The following is a 17,801-nucleotide window of genomic DNA, read 5'->3' as shown; positions in this document are numbered from 1 at the left end:
TGGATGAGATTCGCCCTTGTGGTACAAGCGTTTGTGATATGTGAGGTCATCCACGCCTCATATCTTGTCGCTCGGTATTATCAAGGCGAAACAAATGTGAACATAATTTATGGACTTTAAAGCCAGCTCACAGAGATAAAGATATGCGTAGCCCTTTTCTATAGCTTGTGTGTATGCACCGCAGTGACCGCTATCAGACACCTAAGTATGAGATCATCGAAGAAACTTCTTTATTCTGGAAGTTCCTCATCATGTATGGGATTGCAGAATTTCTCCATTATGTTGGGAATGTACTACCCTATCTACACCTTGATAAGTTACTATGCGTGGCAGTACCCAACATCGGCAATTGCTTTCAGAGGAGCATGAGCTAACACTCTTTTTACATCCCGTCATTTACCAGAACACCGCCAGGAAGACTTTCCAGCCCTGATACATATGAGTCAGCTAAATTTCCGCACTAGAACAACATTGAACTTACAATTGTCCCCATCAACATCCTCCACAACAGTCTGCGGAATGGCGCACTTCATTGCCTCTTCATCCGTCTGTCTTTCTAGCTCACTACAATGGTCGTTGCTGCATCTTGCATCAAGCGCACGCTGGAGCGCGTCGCCTTTCCATCCAAACATATAATCACCATGATTCCCATGACCCGTTCTATTCTCTAGTCAGTGTTGCGAATTTTGAAAAGATTCCAAATAGCACTCACGCATCACCCATAGCGTATACAAAAGGCTGAGTTCCGTTTGCACCCCAGAGTTCCGCCTTGTTGTACGGTGTAGTATCGAACATGACTTCATACATGATCTGTGGCAGATGGACTGGATGGCTTGCTGGACATCTTCCTCGATTCTGTGAACCCGCCGGTGGTGCATACGGCTCATATGGGATCTCAGCGTAAGCTACGTGGCTTTGGTGATCAGGTGAATCGAGGTTGACGCCGTCCCAGCATGTGGGGAAAGTGACTTGCGTGCGGATACCGCCCTCGCACATTCGTGTTGGCAGGAATGTAGTGTCATCGTCTATACAGGGTGCGCCACCAAATGGGACGGAGTCTTTGTTGACGCAGCGGTGGCATATGCCAAAAGACTCGCCGGTCGTGTTGCGAAGTGCGGATTTGCCGGCGAGCATGCGGAAGCCCTAGGTTTCTGGTCAGTTTCCACAAACCAAATAAAGAGGTAAACGTACTGGCTTGAATGCAGTCACCTTACTGACGCCGTCGTAGGGCGGAATGTAGTAGACCGTCATGCCGCCTCTTTGGACAAGGCCGAGATTAGAATACTGCTGGACGCGCTTGAACGTCCCATTTGATGCGTGGTAATAAAGTGCAGCGGTCCAGTAATTGCTGTCGCATGTCAATCACCAGAGTCCCGACTGCAGGGTGTTAAAACCTACCTAAAATCTTCACTGAATGTACAAGTTGTGCATGTACTTTTTGCAACCAGGTCATGATCCTCTGGACTCATCTTTGCTTGAAAACTGTTTCCACCAACAATCTGATGCGTATGTGGGCTTCCTTCGAGTCCAGGATTGACAAGCGGATCCAGGCGTTCAACAGTGAGTTGTGAGCAAGCGAATCTCATCATGGCGGCACCCCGAGTCTGGTTTTGTGCTTGTGTGACACCCAAGAGGGCCAGCACATGAATTGTAGTAAATCTCATGGCTACAATTATAACGTGCTGATTTTCAGGACTGTACTTGAAGCTTTCAAAACTCGGAATGGAGGTATACATGGCTATGTGTTGAGACATGCGTCTTATTCAACCCGGATGTGGAGCTCTCTAACTGCCGTAACACCAAGCAAGTCACATTTAAACTTATAGGAGTAGGATCCAAGGAGTAGGATCGCATGGTCGCACTTCATCTATGCGCATGATGTAAAGTGCACATGTAGATTAAGCGACCTGAAGTGCGCCAATCGGTTACGGTAAAATCTAGGATCCCAATCGAAATATGCAAGAGTGATGATCTTTAGGTGATTGATGAACATTTTTTTCTGAGAGCAAGCATTAATACTGGCCGCACGAATATCCTTATCTTCACTGATGCCTGTGGGTTTATGAGGATGTATTTTGTGCTGCCGATCGTACGCATAAGAGATGCTTTCAGTGTTAGCTTAGGCGACGCAGTGTGCAGTAATCGGGCAACGAAAAGCCAAACAACAACTATCTAAAAAGTGGGATCTCTGCTCACCTGATGGTAACTGCTGTTTGTATTCAGAAAAGGTCAAAGTCAAATCAAAGAATGTATTTTGCTACACGTAGCTAGCACGAGGTCCTATAAATGAAATTCAATAATTTCAAGTTTCCAAAAAGACTGGGTGTCATAATAACTACTCAACCATCCTCCTTCTCATAGTCGTTGACACCTTGAGTCCAATTCTTCCGCTGGTACCCGGGGTGCGAAGAGAAACGTCTCTTGCGATCCATCTCGCTCGGGTCGAAGTAGACAGGATGCGGCTGTCGATGTTGAGGGCCTTTGGGCTTGATATAGATCCACGAGTTTATCGAGCGAACACGCTCCCAATCCCAACGAGGCTTGTCCGCACGAAGAGCATCTAGATCCAAGCGATCACCCGTCTTGTTGACGATTCGGTACCATGCGACACCCTTGACTTCGAGCAGATGGACATTCGGCTCGTCAAGGGTGTCGTCAATCATGTATACCGAACGCTCTGAAGGCAGAATCGAACGATAACATGACCTGTTCTTATGATGGTTGTGATACTTCGCACAGAAGCTGCTGGGATCCAATGGCTCCATGAAGCTTTCGACGACTTTCCGTTGGCGTTGATCAGCAAAGTCTTCCCACAACTGGCAAGCACAACGAGAAAGGCGAAGTGCATCGGTTCGAATTTTCTGATCGAGTTCTTCATCTTCCTCTGCCGCATCCAGCTTGTGCAAGAAGAGATCGATCAGCAGCTTTCGGATCGGATCATGAACTTTGGTGGTCTTCCAGATCCTTTGAATATCCTCCGGCTGGAGGTCTAGTAGGCGCACGACGTCGTTGCAGTCTTCCTTGCAAATGGCACCGGTCCCGTACGTCTCGTACAACACCTTCTCATTCTCTAGAGATTGCGTTATCTCGTCCAGTAACATATCGCTAACGGATGTAGTACCAGCGAGTTGAGAAAGGCAGTACGTCTCTAGTAGTGTCTGTATAGTGACCTTTGGCGTGCCTTCATCAACGGATGTATAAGAGCGGTCGGGTTGCTGCTTCAATTTGTAGACTCGCTTTGGGAGACTGTGGCGATGTCCGAAGTACAAGCAGCTGTACCAGCGATCGAAAGTCGTGGCTGCATACGGTAGGGTTTGGCCGTCTGAAATCTCGAGGTTCGCCATGATGTCCTTGGTGACGTGGCGAATTGCGCGGAAAGACTGCCCCGGCAACTGCAACACGAGGGTAGTAACTTCATCTTCCTCAATACGATCTGCCTCCCACTGACTGTCTTTGCAGGCCTTTGCAGCCTTCATCGAGCTTCCTAGCGTGGTTTCTCCATGTCCTTTCAACATGCCTGACATGTCGGTGTCGTTTGGAACGCCATAATCCGGCTGCAGGCCGTGACCATTGCACACAAAATAGACACCAGTTGTCTGGAAGATGACCTTGTTGACCTTTGCAAAGCGCTTCCTCACTCCCTCTGCACTCAGAGCAGGTTTGGACTCAAGCTTTGCCAAATCCATCCTTACTGTGTCCCATGGTGCTGGGTCCTTGCTCCAGGGGCGGCGAAGCTCATACACCCGTCTCTGAGACAGAGGGATGTTTCTGAACGCCACCCAGTTGACCGGACAATTGGTGTTCTGGCTGTAAACACAATGTGCTTGGGGGAAATGGTATGGCCACGGTTGACGGGTCGCTGGTAGAGTCGTGCTGAAGTGATTACCTGGGTTGATCGCTGGAAATGCAGACTTTGCTTTCATGGCATGTACAGCATCGCCATGTAATCCTGCTGGAGCAGAATGAGTTGTGGTTCCAGTCGCATTCTGATTATAACGACTAGCACCGGTCGTCGCTGAACCAGCCACAAGCGCCGCCAGTGAAACAGGACCTTGGGGACAATGTGCCTTGCTCGATATCGTTGCCGTTGCGCGGTCGACGTTTGAGCTCGGTGACGGCGCTCTTTTTGCCACTCTTTGCTCAGGTGCTCGAGTGTTGGTAGTGTCCTGCCTACCTACAGGTGACCGGAGTGACATCTTCTCCTCCTCGACTGATGTTGAGACAGTTGCCGCCTGTGTGACACCGGTCATCTCTATGTCAATGCCTTCAGAAGCCACAGAGATTGAGTCGTTGACATCTGAAACCTGTGCAAGAGACTCCTCGTTCGTCGCCGAGACTTTGAGTCTTTTTGGAGCCCTCGCGTCGCCAGAATTGGTAGGGGGATCACCTTGCTGGCGCGCCTTAGTAGCTGTGTCGTGCGGTGCTTTGCGTTTCCTGCTTGCAGCGTCGGTGCGGGCATCAGTGGTCGGAGTGGACATCTTCATGGGGGGGCTGTTTGGTTAGGTTATGGCAGAGGTGCTGATTGAGAAGATTGTTGGGGTGGGTGGGTGAGCGTTCTGTAGGAGGGCGGAAGAGAGGAATGGACCGAGTCGTGGAGTGGGCGACTCTTGAGGACCTTATAGTAATCGGGGCATGACTATAGAAGGCGCAGTAACTCGTAGTGACTGACCCTTTCTCTCGATCAAGGCCTACTATTTTCACTCAGAGTGAATGACGAGAAACCTTTAGTGAAAGAGGAATTGGTGCTGCCCCCTGATGAACCCGCGGGAGAACAGTGTAAAATAACAGGCATGATAGAATGGAAAGTATAATACTATATAGAACGAGTAGTCGTCGCACATGGTCGCAGTAACAGCAACTACCCTTGCGAAGGATTCGTGCAAGAATTCGTATTTTGATACGACGTACAGTTCAAGGACACGTAAGGGCTAAAACTTCGCATCCGAAAGCATCACTTTTAAGAAAAGGAGATTTGCTGGCTATAGTACACAGGCGACTTCTTCGAGTAGGCCAATGTCCATACTATGTTGGCAGACAAGCTGCTTAAATACCCATGAGCAGCGATTTGCAGATGGTCGCCGATGTCTTTAAAAACGAAAATATCTGAGTATATTGCTAAGGACTGCGGTCGTGCCAGCGCCTGTTCGCTGATTCAAATTTACCAGCCTAATGGAGTCGCGCTCAAGACCTGATCGTCCATCAAGTCCCATCCGTCCTCTATACCGGTATCAGGATAATACATATAATTTGGGAAAGCATAAGGATCCTCTAGAAATCGCTTCTCCATCGAGAAAGCAATTGAATCCTGTTCATCTGCCTGCTGGACTTCCTGCTCAGCATGCTTTCGAGACCAGCTTACAACTCGACACATGTCCAATGAAAGTACTTGAAGTCAACCATATGCACTGGAAATATTTCGAACCGAGCATTTCCTTCGTGGGCTGCGGAAATCGGGCCTCCTCCTTGAACGATACTTTGACTACGCTGTCTATGACTTTGACTACCTACTCGGAGGATCCGGAGGAAGCGGAAATGAGCTTGTGTCGTAAAGCAATGAAGTCTGGCGCTCTGAAGTCGTTCATTCAAGGGCTCCGAAATCTCAAAGATCTTACAATCCTGATGCCTTACAAGTCGGACCAGTACTGCGGCGCCGTACATCTCTCAGAGCAACAAAACTAAGCCACACAAGCTCAGTCTCGAGCATTTCGAACTATCAGAACGCGACATCATCAATCTACTCATCTCCAACCACAAGCTCAAAACTCTCAGCTTTCGCGAAATGTATCTAGTACCTCAAGGATCATGGGTCCGGGTTGTTTAGTGCTATTTCTGGAGCTAACAGCATCGAATCTGCCACATTCCGCGGGTTCATGTGCGACTCCGTCTGCGAGGATCCTTATGCTTTCCCAAATCATATGTATTATCCTGATACCGGTATGGAGGACGGATGGGACTTGATGGACGATCAGGTCTTGAGCGCGGCTCTCGAGAAGTATCTCATCCGAGGGGGAGCGTGTCCACTTCACCACAACAACAAGGTGTCTGTCAGGAAGGGACTAGTTGATCCAATAGCTCCCGTGTCGGGTTGAATGGGACTCGACTGTGGACAGGAGGCTCTGCTGGAACCAGTTGCTTGGTGCTGGCAAGGATGGGAGCGGTCTTCCCCTCGTGCCTGCCAGTTAGCGCATTTTTGTGCCTCGGTACATCAAGCTTCCAACGCCAGCACCGAGGTCGCAGCAGGACAACAGCTTCTCTTCTACAGTTATACACGGTATATCAAAGAGACGCTGAAATCTTATCACGTTCCGTTGTAACTTACAGTAATCAATCAACATGAGTTCCGCAGAATCAGACGTCCAGCTGCAAGACTTCGGCAATATCTTCAGCTTGAAGGGCAAAGTCGCAGTTGTAAGCGGTGGATCGCGAGGCTTAGGACTGCACGCAGCCTCTGGGTATGTCTGCGCATTTCCCCACAGTTGGAAGACCTCAATTGATCGCTCGATGCAGACTCCTCCAAGCAGGCTGCTCCAAGGTCTTCATCACATCCCGTAAAGCCAGTGCATGCGACGAGGCTGTCGCAGCCCTCAACGCTCTACCGTGCGAAGGCAAAGCCATCTCGATACCAGCCGATAGCTCCAAAGTCTCTGAGATTGAGCGATTGGTGAAGGAAGTCGAGAAGCACACCGACCACGTTGATATCCTCTTCGCAAACGCAGGCGCAACATGGGGCAGCGAATTCGAGAAGGTAGACGAGAAGAATGGCTGGGATAAGGTCATGGATTTGAACGTCAAGGGCGTTTTCTTTACGATTCAGAAGTACGCTGCTCCTGCCCTCCCCTCCTCTTGCTTGCACATCCTTACCTTGTCTAGATTCACACCTCTTTTGTCGAAGAACGCCTCTGTCGCAGAGACCTCGCGCGTCATAATTACGGGTTCAGTCGCCGGCATAGCAACAGGGTCGCTAGGCGAATCGGGCGCATACTCGTACGCGGCTTCCAAAGCCGCTGTGCTGCATCTCGCCCGCAATCTCGCCATCGAACTTGGCCCAAAGCACATTCTAGTGAACAGCATAGCGCCGGGATTCTTCATGAGCAAGATGGCGGCGATTTTGATGGAGCGGAGCGGCGGGCAGGACGCGTTGGATAAGGCGAACCCGAATGGCCGGGTTGGAAGACCGGAGGACGTAGCGGCTGCCGTTGTGTTTTTAAGTTCGAGAGCGGGTGGGCATGTTAATGGAGATACGCTTGTGCTGGATGGGGGCAAGATTTGGGGAAGCAATAGGCTGGAGAGACTCTAGGAAGTTGGTACAGTTCTGCTGTGTCTGGCCATTCTCGATCTACCCTTGGATACAGCGTCGAAACGTCACGAGTTGTGGTATCCTCAATGCTCCGGCCTCCATCGAACCCGCAATGGTCGTGGGTTGCTCATCTTGCTGAATTGCGTTTGTGACGAGCCGCCTCCGGTGTTTGACTTGACGCGTGATCGCCTAGAAGCGTTTGTAAGACTCGACAACGATTCGGACCCGAAGATCGTGATCGCGCAGAGGCGTTCGCAAGACTTGACAACGACTCGGACCCGAAGACGTCGACGTCAAGACTTGAGCTCGAAGGTCCAGACACTGCCCAAGCAGATGCTTTGCTTTCTAAAATGGCGTCTATTGGAATATGGTTCTGACGATTTTTGCGATTCAGTCAGCCAACTTCACCGCCATCTTTACGATGCCAAGGTGTTACCCCTACGTCCGTAGGCCCCACCAGCTCTAGTTTGAGCAAAGATGAAGAGCGTCGAAGCGAGCTGGCGATGCTCGAGTCAGGAAGTCCCGTTAAGGTTGTTGCCGCTTTCCCAAATGCCGCTATGCCGGGACCTTACACCAGAGGTCGGCGTACTTGTCAGACATGTCTCTCCTTACCGGACGTCGTCCCGTGTCCACTTTCGTAGTGTTTGGATGGTGCGACAGCCACAAAGTCTAAGGCCAGTACCAACGGCTGGTGTTGAAATTGCTTCTCCAGCCGTCTCGCGTTCCGGCTTCCGGCTTGATCTCCGGCCAGATTTGCGGCCTGTGGTTGGCCAATTGTACGCAGTAAGGCGCAAGAGGCAGACATCCGCATGCGGAGGCCGGCGATGAAGCTATCTACAAACTTCATCTTCACATGCACATCTCGACGACACGATGTGGTAGCGCTATGTCGATCTCACCATCACTTGCGATGCTCTGCTTTCTCGGTTTCATCACGGCCAACTGCCGCGCTCGACGAGGTTGCGATCTTCATTCTCGCCACTCAGCATCACACCCACCTCGGGGTGCGTCGATATCCGGCGCACGCCAGCAACAAAATGCCCAAATCACAAATCTTGGCAGGTCGAGAGGGCGACGCAAGGCTTGTCTGGTACAGATGACATGTCGATCTCTCGCTGTTGGAAACGGTCAGGCAAAGGGATCGGCGGAGCATACTAGCCTGCAAGCCCTCAACGGCGTCTTATCGGCAGGACCAGCAGGAGTAGAACCTTATTCGAGCTGTACTTCCGGTCTGCCAAGGATACGGGCAGTGCTGGGCTTGCTGGTGGATGCATCGCGCGCGCAGGTCAGTCGTCGAGGACCGAGTTTTCGACACCATCGGTTGTCTCGCCGAACGGAAGCTGCCGAGCCGCTCTGTGGCCACGCAATCATGCGCAAGACTCTGCGCAGATCTCGACATCTGGTTTTGGCAGCTTCATGGCAACACAAGCTGAAGCGGAAGGCCGCACAGCATGGAATCAATATATTTCGGGTGTTACATTGGTACGTCCGCACCCACGCGACAGATCCGAGGGCGTACAAGCCACCACCACTTAAGATATATTTACACCTCGAGGTCACCTCGAACCAAAGTACTCAAGTATCGGAACCAGCCAAGGGCCTAGTTCTACAGCATCTCTGCACGCACAGGCACACAGGCACATCGATAATGATTGTTTTGACCGATGTGACGTGCTCCAGCAGTCGGGTGCTCGCTCGTGCGGAAAATCGACGTGTCCAACGATACGACAGGGCATCATCTGTGATTCGATGGGCAGAGATCTCCTGAGGCATCAGATCCGCGCGGTTGATCTCGGGCAGCAGCTAGGGCTTAGGACCGACATGTGTCTCCAGAGGTCTAGACCGCATCCTCGGCAGTTGAGAGGCATCGTCTCCCACTCGTCAACCTGGGATCTGGTCGCCTCGGCCCCGAACGACAACTCAATCTGCGGCTGTCCTGGTTCGAGTTGTATTAGTGCCAAGAACAGCGGCTTGATCTGGCTACAGGCTAGAAGCGCTGGACCTTCTCCGACCCCTTCCTGTGGGTCTTCCGCGACGGGCACAGGCTGCAACGTGGGGAAAGCACGTTTTCCAGCGGTGCCACTCTGGTTGACGGCTCCAGGACATGGGTCTGACTTGACCTACCCGCGGGTTCGCTGAGTATGCCCATCCGAGAGCTGCTCCGCACTGCTCCGTAGAGAATGGTTGGCCGAGATGCTCAACACCCTGTTGGAGGAGACGAGAGGCACGCAGCCGTTTGGTGGATTTTCATAATTCTCCTCGACCTGCAATTCCGCCTCTGACCCTACGCTTATCCATAGCAAAAGCACCCGCAAATCGGAGCCCTTTATGGTAACTCAGCGGCTGCAGTTCGCCGCGCCCCGAAAATTTGCTCCTCAACACCCGAGGCGGGTTGTGCCAATCCTGCGTTCCATAGGTCGGACTCATGCACCGCAGCTGGGTCCACAATGACAGATGTGTAGACGCTTGTGGGCTGAGAGGGGAACTCGCCTTGCGCCTCGCTCATCGTCGCCCTGGCCAATTCATCCGAGAAAACCTCGTGCTGCAGGTAGAAGCCGTGCTCTGAGCCATTCCACAGGCGTTAGCGAGCATGCAAGAGGCGGGCCCACAACTTCACCCCTGCCCTTGTTTGTCACCGAAATGGTCTACCGGACAACCGTTTAGACGGCGTGGAAGAGTCGTTATCCCCAAATTTCTTCCAGTACATAGAGCGCAGATCACAGTTGTCCCTTGTTCTGCTGGGATCGCTGTCGGACAAGGTAACGATCTACTTCGCTGTTTGATAGAAATCCCGGATCTACATCCGACGCGGCCTTTGAGTCTTGAGTTCTCAGCCTGCAATCGCTTGACTAGACTAGGAGTACTCGCTACGCACGCTCCTCTATGTCAGGGCACCTCTCGAACATGCATGTCGGGAGAATTGGGCAGTAATCACGACACACGAGTGCTTGATGTGCATGACATGTATCAGTTCAGCCGTATGACAAGAGACAAACGGACCTCAAAGACAGCTGCCTGTGGCGCTACCTACCCGCATTTAGCTTTGGCTTCCATGATCACAGGTACGTGGTGTGCATAAGCCGCGCTGGCCTTCGACACGCGTGGCTTGAGCTAGCCGTTCTTCAATCCACTATACCGGGATGTTTTGACCCTTGACTAGGTCGCAAGTATTCTGTCCCAGACCCAAGTCATCAACCATCGCAAAGCGACACGTGCCGCTGGACAGGGATGCTTGTCAATCCCCTGTGTAGCTCAAAGCACTCGCCCGATATCGTAACGGATGGTGGCGACCAAGTCTGGTTCCTCCTGTACCCTCTCTCGAGCGTGCCGAACAAACACCTTTTCAGTCGTCGGGGAATAGACTGATCGTCGCCCCAGTGCCTCTCTTGATGCAAATCAAGCCAGACCCCTGATTGCTCGTACTCTGGTCTTTCGCCGTTTCATGATTCCTCGCTAGGGACTTCGATCTTTCTTCTTTGCCAGACACTCTCACACTACCATATTCGACACTACAAACGCAAAGACCATGCTAACAACTATTGTGGCTTGAGCCTGTTTGCAGAAGTGGGCTGGTCCATAGTCTCCAAGCTTACGCTTGTGCACATCCTGCAAGCTGTCCGGCGGTTGGTTGGCAAGACTTGCTCAAGCGACACGGAACACCCGACATCTGCACCCACTACATGATAGCCGGGTCACTCGACACCTTGTACTAGGGTCCTCGCACAAAGCTGTGCCATACCTCAGCTGGTAGACTGCTTTAGTCAGCGCACACATCAGATCTCAAGTCGTTCCCACTTTCCGGCAAAAGGACTCAATGACATGCATTGAGCATTGATCGCGCCAATTGCATCTCCCCAGTCTTTTCTTCTACAGATAGGTCGATTCGGTAGCTGCCGAAAGAAGCCATTATTCCCCACAATAGCGGTAGGAGCTCCAGTGCCGACAGCCTCGACCGATTCGACCCATCCGTTCCATCCACAAGGCAGGTGGCCCAACAAAACTCCGCCATCATGCGTAGATCCCCTACACATGCAACGGAACAATCACCACGTACCATGATACCACCCCACAACCCGTTTGCGAACGCGACGTCGTCGACGCGGACCACGACTCTCACGACTCCCAATCCTCCTTTCACACTCTCACGGTCGCCCGGCTACTCGTCAACTTCCTACAGCTATTCCACATCTCCCAGTACTGGTTCTGGGAGTATGCCCGAGATGCAGAGTCACGAGCCGCCCCTGATGATGATATCCCCGACGCAAATTTCGTCAGCCAGCTTGAATGCCCAGAAGAGGGCTTACAGGCAACGGAGGAAGGACCCTTCATGCGATGCTTGTAGGGAGAGGAAAGTCAAGGTACGTTGTATTGTTGTATAGCTTACAGTTTGCGACGCCAACTGTGGGCGAATAATCCTCTCTATTCAAACAAGAGCTTGGAGATCCAGAGTCACAGCCAGCCGTCTTATTGCTCAATCACCTTCCCGAAAGCAATCATACGTTAGGCGAACTACCCGGCATCTAATTCCTTGGTGCCGAGTGGATGTGTAGCGCAAGCGAGCATTTTTTGACAAGAGATCTGACTCGCGATGTAGTGCGATGCCACAGAAACATCCGCCTGTTCGGAATGCTCCAGTCGGAATCACAAGTGTCAGTTCACGAAAGAAACGAACCGGCGCATGTCGTCTATCAAGTACGACAGTATTCTTGTTGGATGAACAATATACTGACTCACACTCTAGACAAGTACAGGATCTCCAAAGCCAAATTGCCGAACTGACGCAGATGAACAGCCAACTGGCTGAGCTGACTCACATGAACGGGCCAACGCGATCAAATTCGTTGGGTGGGGAATTCAGCACTATGGAACGCACTGAGCTAAAACGAGTGTACGCGGAGATACAGCCTACGGTGTCATCTGGTCCGCAACGGATTGTCGCGCCTGTTTTGAAGAACTTTGACCAGGTGCGCGACAACTTCCGAGCGCACGCTCATGGCATATTTGCAACATCTTCTGCGGCTGGCACCACTCGCAGGAGCACAAGCGCTGTGCCGCCCGGACTACCCCCACGCGCCGACTTTGCACGCCTGTCACGGTCGTATCTTGACTCTACCCACGAATGGTATCCAATTGTACATTGGCCAACCTTCCAGCGTGAAGTGGACGATGTTTACACGGCAAAGAGCTTCGACGACACGACTCGAGAATGGATCGGGCTCTTCTTCGCAATCCTGGCCTGTGGCACTTTGCAGACTTCGACAGCGACCTCGCCAGAAAGCACTGCGTATTTCGATACCGCAGTACAATCTCTAACGCCATGGCCGCAAGACATCACATTTCAGTTTGCACAGGCATCTTTTCTGCTGAGCATCTTTGCGTCTGATCAGAATTTGAGGTCAATTGGCTCGATGTGGCTGGGCTCTGCTGCTCGGGCCGCTCAGGAATTAAATGCACATTGCGACATTATCACTGGCTCAACAATTGACATCGAGACTCGACGCAGGCTGTGGTGGGCTATATACACTCGCGATAGGTAAGCTGGAGGAGTACACGTAATTCATCCATAGCTGACAGGCTTACAGGATCACGTCCCTGGACTCGCACCGGCCAATGTTGATCAACGAGGACGATTGCGAAGCTTCTCTCCCGTCTCCAGTCGAAGACCGCTATATCCAGGCGCAGGGCATCACTCGCTCACATGCCGTCTCAGCACCATACACCTCCTTCCTCGCAGTTATACAAATCACAAGACTACACGCTTCGCTTTACCAAGCTCTGAAATCTAGCATCGTTCCCCCTCAGGTCTTACACAATTTTGACGAACAGTTCCGTTCTAGAATCTCGCTTCTACCAGAATCCTATCGACCGAGCTCAGCTGCCGCTCTGGAAACGACAGCGTTACCACCACTCTTTACCCTACTTTCCGCCCAGTTTCACTTCTACAGGCGCAACCTTACACCCGTATGTCGACCGCAGGAGCGTGCAGAAGCATTGAGTCGATGCATCTCCCTCGCCCAGGAGACGGCCAAATACATTTCGCGGACGTTGCACAACCCGACAAGAGCAGATTCCGAGAAGAGTTGGCAAACACGAGTCATGTTCATCGCCAGTAACATGGTATGCCTCCACGTATGGCGCTGCATATTGATGCTGTGCTTTCGCGGAGACTATGACGCCGCATTCATGTGCCTACATCTGTCGAGCGCGATCGGGACGAGCCGCAAACTGAACGGCGAGTGTGGGAGGTACACGGCTTTCTTCCTCGAGCAACTGCTGAACCGCGTGCGCAGCGGCCATGGAAGCCCGCAGCAACTGGAACAGGACGAAGAGATGCTGGCATACGTCAGTGGCGATGTTCAAGGCAACGTTGAGCATTCGTGGATATGGAAGGCCAATCCCACGACCTCGCAACACGACACTTCACGGGACGAGCCGATGCGTGACGTACCTCCCCCGACTTCACCGAAGCAAGATTGGAACGACTGGGCCAGGATCGAGCACTTGATTCGTCAGCTCATGGATGAAAGTCACCCGCGTACTTCGAGTTATTATCCGACGCCGCATAATCCTGTCAAGCGAGTGCAGTTGGCAACGGACGCGAATCTGTCGCCGAAAACTGCGCCGCCTCCGAGCCCGGCGCCGTCGAGCTCGAGCCGCATCAGCATTGCGAATATAATATGAGGGAGATATGGTCTAGTTGAGGAAGAGATGGCTATATTGGCGTTTTCCACGGGTGTGGAGGAGGCGAGCATCGTGCATCTGGGGGCATATGCTTTCACACTATACTACGAAAAAGGCACTTCGCGACAGCCGTCCTGCCAGGACATCATGGGGCTATTGGCTCATGTCACGAGCGCCATCATATTATCAAAGCATCATACCCAACTTGAGTCCGGGCTCGGACAAGCGCACCACGATGGAGTTCAAGGTGCCCTAATGTTTAGTGTTTATACGTCAGCTTTTCGGTATGCGTAGAATCGATTTCGGCGAGCTTATGACTCTAAAGGCGAAGAAGATGGAGTTAGAGGACGGCTATTATCTGAAAGCGACGGCGGGTAGCATCACGTTCATGTCAAGAAGGAAGAATGGCCTTGATGACTTTATGCAGCTGTGGTTTCAGCCACAATATTCATACTTCCCGTTGCGCAATTCTTGCTTCTTAAACTTGATGTCTGGAGAGGTGAAGCTGGTGCGGCGCAGTATGTATTCTATGTTGTTTCAAGCGAACTGGATAGCACTGCAGACGTTTTTCTGTGTTATCAATCACGACGGAAAGCGACGACGCAGGTGGTAGCCGGTCCAGTGTTCTGAAGCTATACAGAGGGTATTAGCGCCGCATTAGACGTCTAGCAGTACCGTTGACTTCAGGCTATTCGCTCTTTAGCAGGACCCTCGTTGCATTTCTTCATAGCTGTAAACGCTTATGATTCTACAACATCCGCCACCAGGCAGCGGTAAAATTCGTGCCCGGCTCTGCACCTACATGATATAAGCTAATAGTATTTAGAGACATACTTATTATAACCTTAGGGGGGCCTGATGTATACGCAGCTCTAAGATGCTCTATCTAACTCTACCAGAACTATTTGAATATATATAGGCTACCTCATCGCCTCTTTCTATTTGGAAAAGGGCGGGCAGGAATTTTGCCGGCGCCTGGTGCCGCGCATATTTTATGTTACGTTAGCAGAAGTCAATGGTATGCCAAGAAAGACATCCCAAGCTACCATATTGTAGGTCATTGTTCTCTGACAATCAACCTGCAGGATTTTCCTTCGGCAGCTCAAGGGTCGTCCCGCTGGCCAAACGTTCGGCGATTGAGACACTCGTGCCGTGGGGTAGCTTCGGCTGAAATGTGGAGTGTCCTGCTGCAGTGCAGGGCAAATATGGCGCAGTCGGGCCATGTCTTGGAAATATCATGCTATACGACAAAGGGCGGTCTGCAAATAGCCAGCACCCTGATGTAGGATACACCTGTATACCGCAACCCCGCTGAGACTCGGCCCATGACCGTTAGCCTATCCCTGTATGCGGAATAGCAGCTGCACTAGAGTAAGACAAGCTTTTAGTCCAATGCTTGATGATGCCCCGCCATGACGATTCTCGAATGGAAACCGCGGGATACAAACACGCAGCGATGCGGGATTACCGGCCGTCAAGCCACACAGAAGAAGCAATGGGTGAGATGGAGCGGGTTCTAGCCAGATACTGACGCGCAGTGACACGTCGAACAGGGTATGCAGGCCTGCATATACCAGTGAAGGGTGGTGATGCAGGCGTTGGCATGGTGGGGTAGCTGTGTTGAGCTGACGACTAGCTGCGTAAACACAGGTTATTGACTGCGCCATATAAGACGCGCCTGCCCCGGTTGCCTTGGGCTCTGACTTCATTGCTTCTCCTCTCTTCCTTTGTCATACTTCATAGCTTTCAATTGGCCCCGAACCTCCGCAGATTGAACCTCTACAGCAACCATGGTGCACATCAATCGTGTAGCCACCACGAAGGAGGTCAATGACGAGAAGTCCCAGTTTGAATCGGCTCCTGAGTCCAAGATCAATCTCCACCCAGATGACGATGCGGACGACTACACGGCAACGGTGTACGGTAGCCGATATGCTGAAGAAGACCTGCCACGCCATGAGATGCCCGACAAGGAGATGCCGCCTTCTGTCGCGTACCGCCTCATCAAAGATGACCTCACGCTCGATGGCACGCCGACGCTCAACCTCGCGTCGTTTGTTACAACTTATATGGAAGAAGAAGCCGAGAAGCTCATGGTGTACGTACCAGGTCTACACTCAACTATAACCTCGCTAACATGACATTACCACAGAGATGCCTTCTCCAAGAACTTCATCGACTACGAGGAATACCCCGTCTCCGCAGATATCCAGAACCGCTGCGTCTCTATGATTGCCCGCCTCTTCAATGCTCCCTCCGAAGACGACAGTAACACTATCGGTACCTCTACAATCGGTTCGTCCGAGGCTATCATGCTGGGCGTGCTAGCAATGAAGAAGCTATGGCAAAATAAGCGCAAGGCAGAGGGCAAGCCATTCGATAAGCCCAACATGATCATGAACTCGGCAGTTCAGGTGTGCTGGGAGAAGGCGTGTCGCTACTTCGACGTCGAGGAGCGATATGTATACTGCACTACCGAGCGCTATGTCATCGATCCCAAGGAGTGCGTTGATCTGTGTGACGAGAACACTATCGGCATTTGTGAGTCTTCTTACTCTCTACAGCAGCCGGATGCTTATTTGAACAGGCGCCATCCTTGGGACCACCTACACGGGCGAATACGAAGACATCAAGGGCATCAACGATCTCTTGATTGAGCGTAACATCGAGGTTGATATCCATGTAGACGCTGCATCTGGTGGTTTCGTCGCTCCCTTCGTCAACCCTGGTCTTCTCTGGGACTTCCGCCTTCCCAAGGTCACGTCAATCAACGTCTCTGGGTAAGCTCGAGAATCTTGTGTACATCCAGGCATTGCTAACACCCCCATGGTCACAAGTACGGATTAGTGTACCCTGGAGTAGGCTGGGTCGTATGGCGCGATCCCAAGTACCTACCCCAGGAGCTTGTCTTCAACATCAACTATCTTGGTGCGGACCAGGCATCCTTCACGCTCAACTTTTCCCGCGGCGCCAGTCAGATTATCGGACAGTACTACCAACTTATTCGCTTAGGCAAGCGTGGATACAGACGCATCATGCTGAACCTCACGCGCACAGCCGACTACCTCTCAGCAAACCTCGAAAACATGGGCTTCATCATCATGAGCCAGCGAGGTGGCGAAGGCCTGCCCCTCGTCGCTGCAAGAATTGACGAGGATCTCGGAAAGCAGTACGACGAATTCGCCGTGTAAGTCTCACTGATTATCCAGCCTGGCGCCGACATTGACATATAGCAGTGCCCACCAACTGCGCGAGCGCGGCTGGGTTGTTCCTGCCTACACCATGGCGCCGCACTCGGAGCAGATGAAGATGCTGAGAGTAGTCGTACGCGAGGACTTTACAAAGTCGAGGTGTGACGCGCTAATTGCGGATTTCAAACTTGCGCTGCAGACGCTGGATTCGCTGGATGCGAAGAAGCTGCAGGAGCATAAGGAGTGAGTCGTCCTCTGTTTCTGGATTCGGATGCGAATATTTGTGATTCTAATGTGTTGCAGGCATCAATTTGCTATGCGCCGCCGCTCGACGCTCACTACGCCGATCTTCTCAAAGGGCAAGAAGGCGAACAATCCGTTTGTGGATGAGGACCATAGCTTGCAAGGCAAGACGGGTAAGACACATGCTGTGTGCTAGACGGTGCTTTTGCTGCAGGATGATGGCGGGCAATGATGATCAACGGAACATGGTACATATTATCAATTATGATGCAATGCAACCAGGCGACAGATGTTAGCTCATCCCGTAGCCTGAAGGTATACACGGCGCCTTATGTCGCAATTGAAGTATAGTGATATTGTGTATAGCTTTGGGCTGATGAAAGCCCCCT

The 17,801-nt window shown here is 51.8% G+C and overlaps 9 protein-coding genes across 9 annotated transcripts; 6 read left to right on the top strand and 3 right to left on the bottom strand.

Annotated features, from left to right (window-relative positions):
- Positions 1–708: 708 nt before the first annotated feature.
- SNOG_02213 (hypothetical protein) lies at positions 709–1,251 on the bottom strand (the record flags this gene model as incomplete). Its single annotated transcript, XM_001792777.1, has 2 exons — positions 709–1,143; positions 1,192–1,251. 2 exons carry the CDS (start codon positions 1,249–1,251, stop codon positions 709–711), a joined length of 495 nt encoding a protein of 164 aa, XP_001792829.1.
- Positions 1,252–2,339: 1,088 nt separating this feature from the next.
- Positions 2,340–4,484, bottom strand: SNOG_02212 (hypothetical protein; the record flags this gene model as incomplete). Its single annotated transcript, XM_001792776.1, has 2 exons — positions 2,340–3,949; positions 4,175–4,484. The coding sequence occupies 2 exons, from the start codon at positions 4,482–4,484 to the stop codon at positions 2,340–2,342; spliced, it is 1,920 nt and encodes a 639-aa protein (XP_001792828.1).
- A 1,069-nt stretch (positions 4,485–5,553) lies between these two features.
- Positions 5,554–6,089, top strand: SNOG_02211 (hypothetical protein; the record flags this gene model as incomplete). The annotated part of the gene is made up of 2 exons (XM_001792775.1): positions 5,554–5,652; positions 5,790–6,089. The coding sequence occupies 2 exons, from the start codon at positions 5,554–5,556 to the stop codon at positions 6,087–6,089; spliced, it is 399 nt and encodes a 132-aa protein (XP_001792827.1).
- A 244-nt stretch (positions 6,090–6,333) lies between these two features.
- On the top strand, positions 6,334–7,387 carry SNOG_02210 (hypothetical protein; the record flags this gene model as incomplete). The annotated part of the gene is made up of 3 exons (XM_001792774.1): positions 6,334–6,452; positions 6,508–6,816; positions 6,871–7,387. The coding sequence occupies 3 exons, from the start codon at positions 6,334–6,336 to the stop codon at positions 7,295–7,297; spliced, it is 855 nt and encodes a 284-aa protein (XP_001792826.1). The 3' UTR covers positions 7,298–7,387.
- Positions 7,388–9,417: 2,030 nt separating this feature from the next.
- SNOG_02209 (hypothetical protein) lies at positions 9,418–9,803 on the bottom strand (the record flags this gene model as incomplete). The annotated part of the gene is made up of 2 exons (XM_001792773.1): positions 9,418–9,581; positions 9,680–9,803. 2 exons carry the CDS (start codon positions 9,801–9,803, stop codon positions 9,418–9,420), a joined length of 288 nt encoding a protein of 95 aa, XP_001792825.1.
- A 1,504-nt stretch (positions 9,804–11,307) lies between these two features.
- On the top strand, positions 11,308–11,710 carry SNOG_02208 (hypothetical protein; the record flags this gene model as incomplete). Its single annotated transcript, XM_001792772.1, has 2 exons — positions 11,308–11,655; positions 11,684–11,710. The coding sequence occupies 2 exons, from the start codon at positions 11,308–11,310 to the stop codon at positions 11,708–11,710; spliced, it is 375 nt and encodes a 124-aa protein (XP_001792824.1).
- A 213-nt stretch (positions 11,711–11,923) lies between these two features.
- On the top strand, positions 11,924–13,978 carry SNOG_02207 (hypothetical protein; the record flags this gene model as incomplete). The annotated part of the gene is made up of 3 exons (XM_001792771.1): positions 11,924–11,946; positions 12,039–12,830; positions 12,880–13,978. The coding sequence occupies 3 exons, from the start codon at positions 11,924–11,926 to the stop codon at positions 13,976–13,978; spliced, it is 1,914 nt and encodes a 637-aa protein (XP_001792823.1).
- A 1,412-nt stretch (positions 13,979–15,390) lies between these two features.
- Positions 15,391–15,558, top strand: SNOG_02206 (hypothetical protein; the record flags this gene model as incomplete). The annotated part of the gene is made up of 2 exons (XM_001792770.1): positions 15,391–15,477; positions 15,532–15,558. The coding sequence occupies 2 exons, from the start codon at positions 15,391–15,393 to the stop codon at positions 15,556–15,558; spliced, it is 114 nt and encodes a 37-aa protein (XP_001792822.1).
- A 210-nt stretch (positions 15,559–15,768) lies between these two features.
- SNOG_02205 (hypothetical protein) lies at positions 15,769–17,737 on the top strand (the record flags this gene model as incomplete). Its single annotated transcript, XM_001792769.1, has 6 exons — positions 15,769–16,076; positions 16,131–16,519; positions 16,566–16,758; positions 16,809–17,165; positions 17,215–17,412; positions 17,473–17,737. 6 exons carry the CDS (start codon positions 15,769–15,771, stop codon positions 17,606–17,608), a joined length of 1,581 nt encoding a protein of 526 aa, XP_001792821.1. The 3' UTR covers positions 17,609–17,737.
- Between the last annotated feature and the right edge of the window lie 64 nt (positions 17,738–17,801).

This window comes from Parastagonospora nodorum, assembly GCF_000146915.1.
Source record: "Parastagonospora nodorum SN15 chromosome Unknown scaffold_3, whole genome shotgun sequence".
Classification (NCBI taxonomy): Eukaryota; Fungi; Ascomycota; class Dothideomycetes; order Pleosporales; family Phaeosphaeriaceae; genus Parastagonospora; species Parastagonospora nodorum.
The sequence above is the reverse complement of the archived record's forward strand: the minus strand, read 5'-3'. Positions and strand labels throughout refer to the sequence as shown.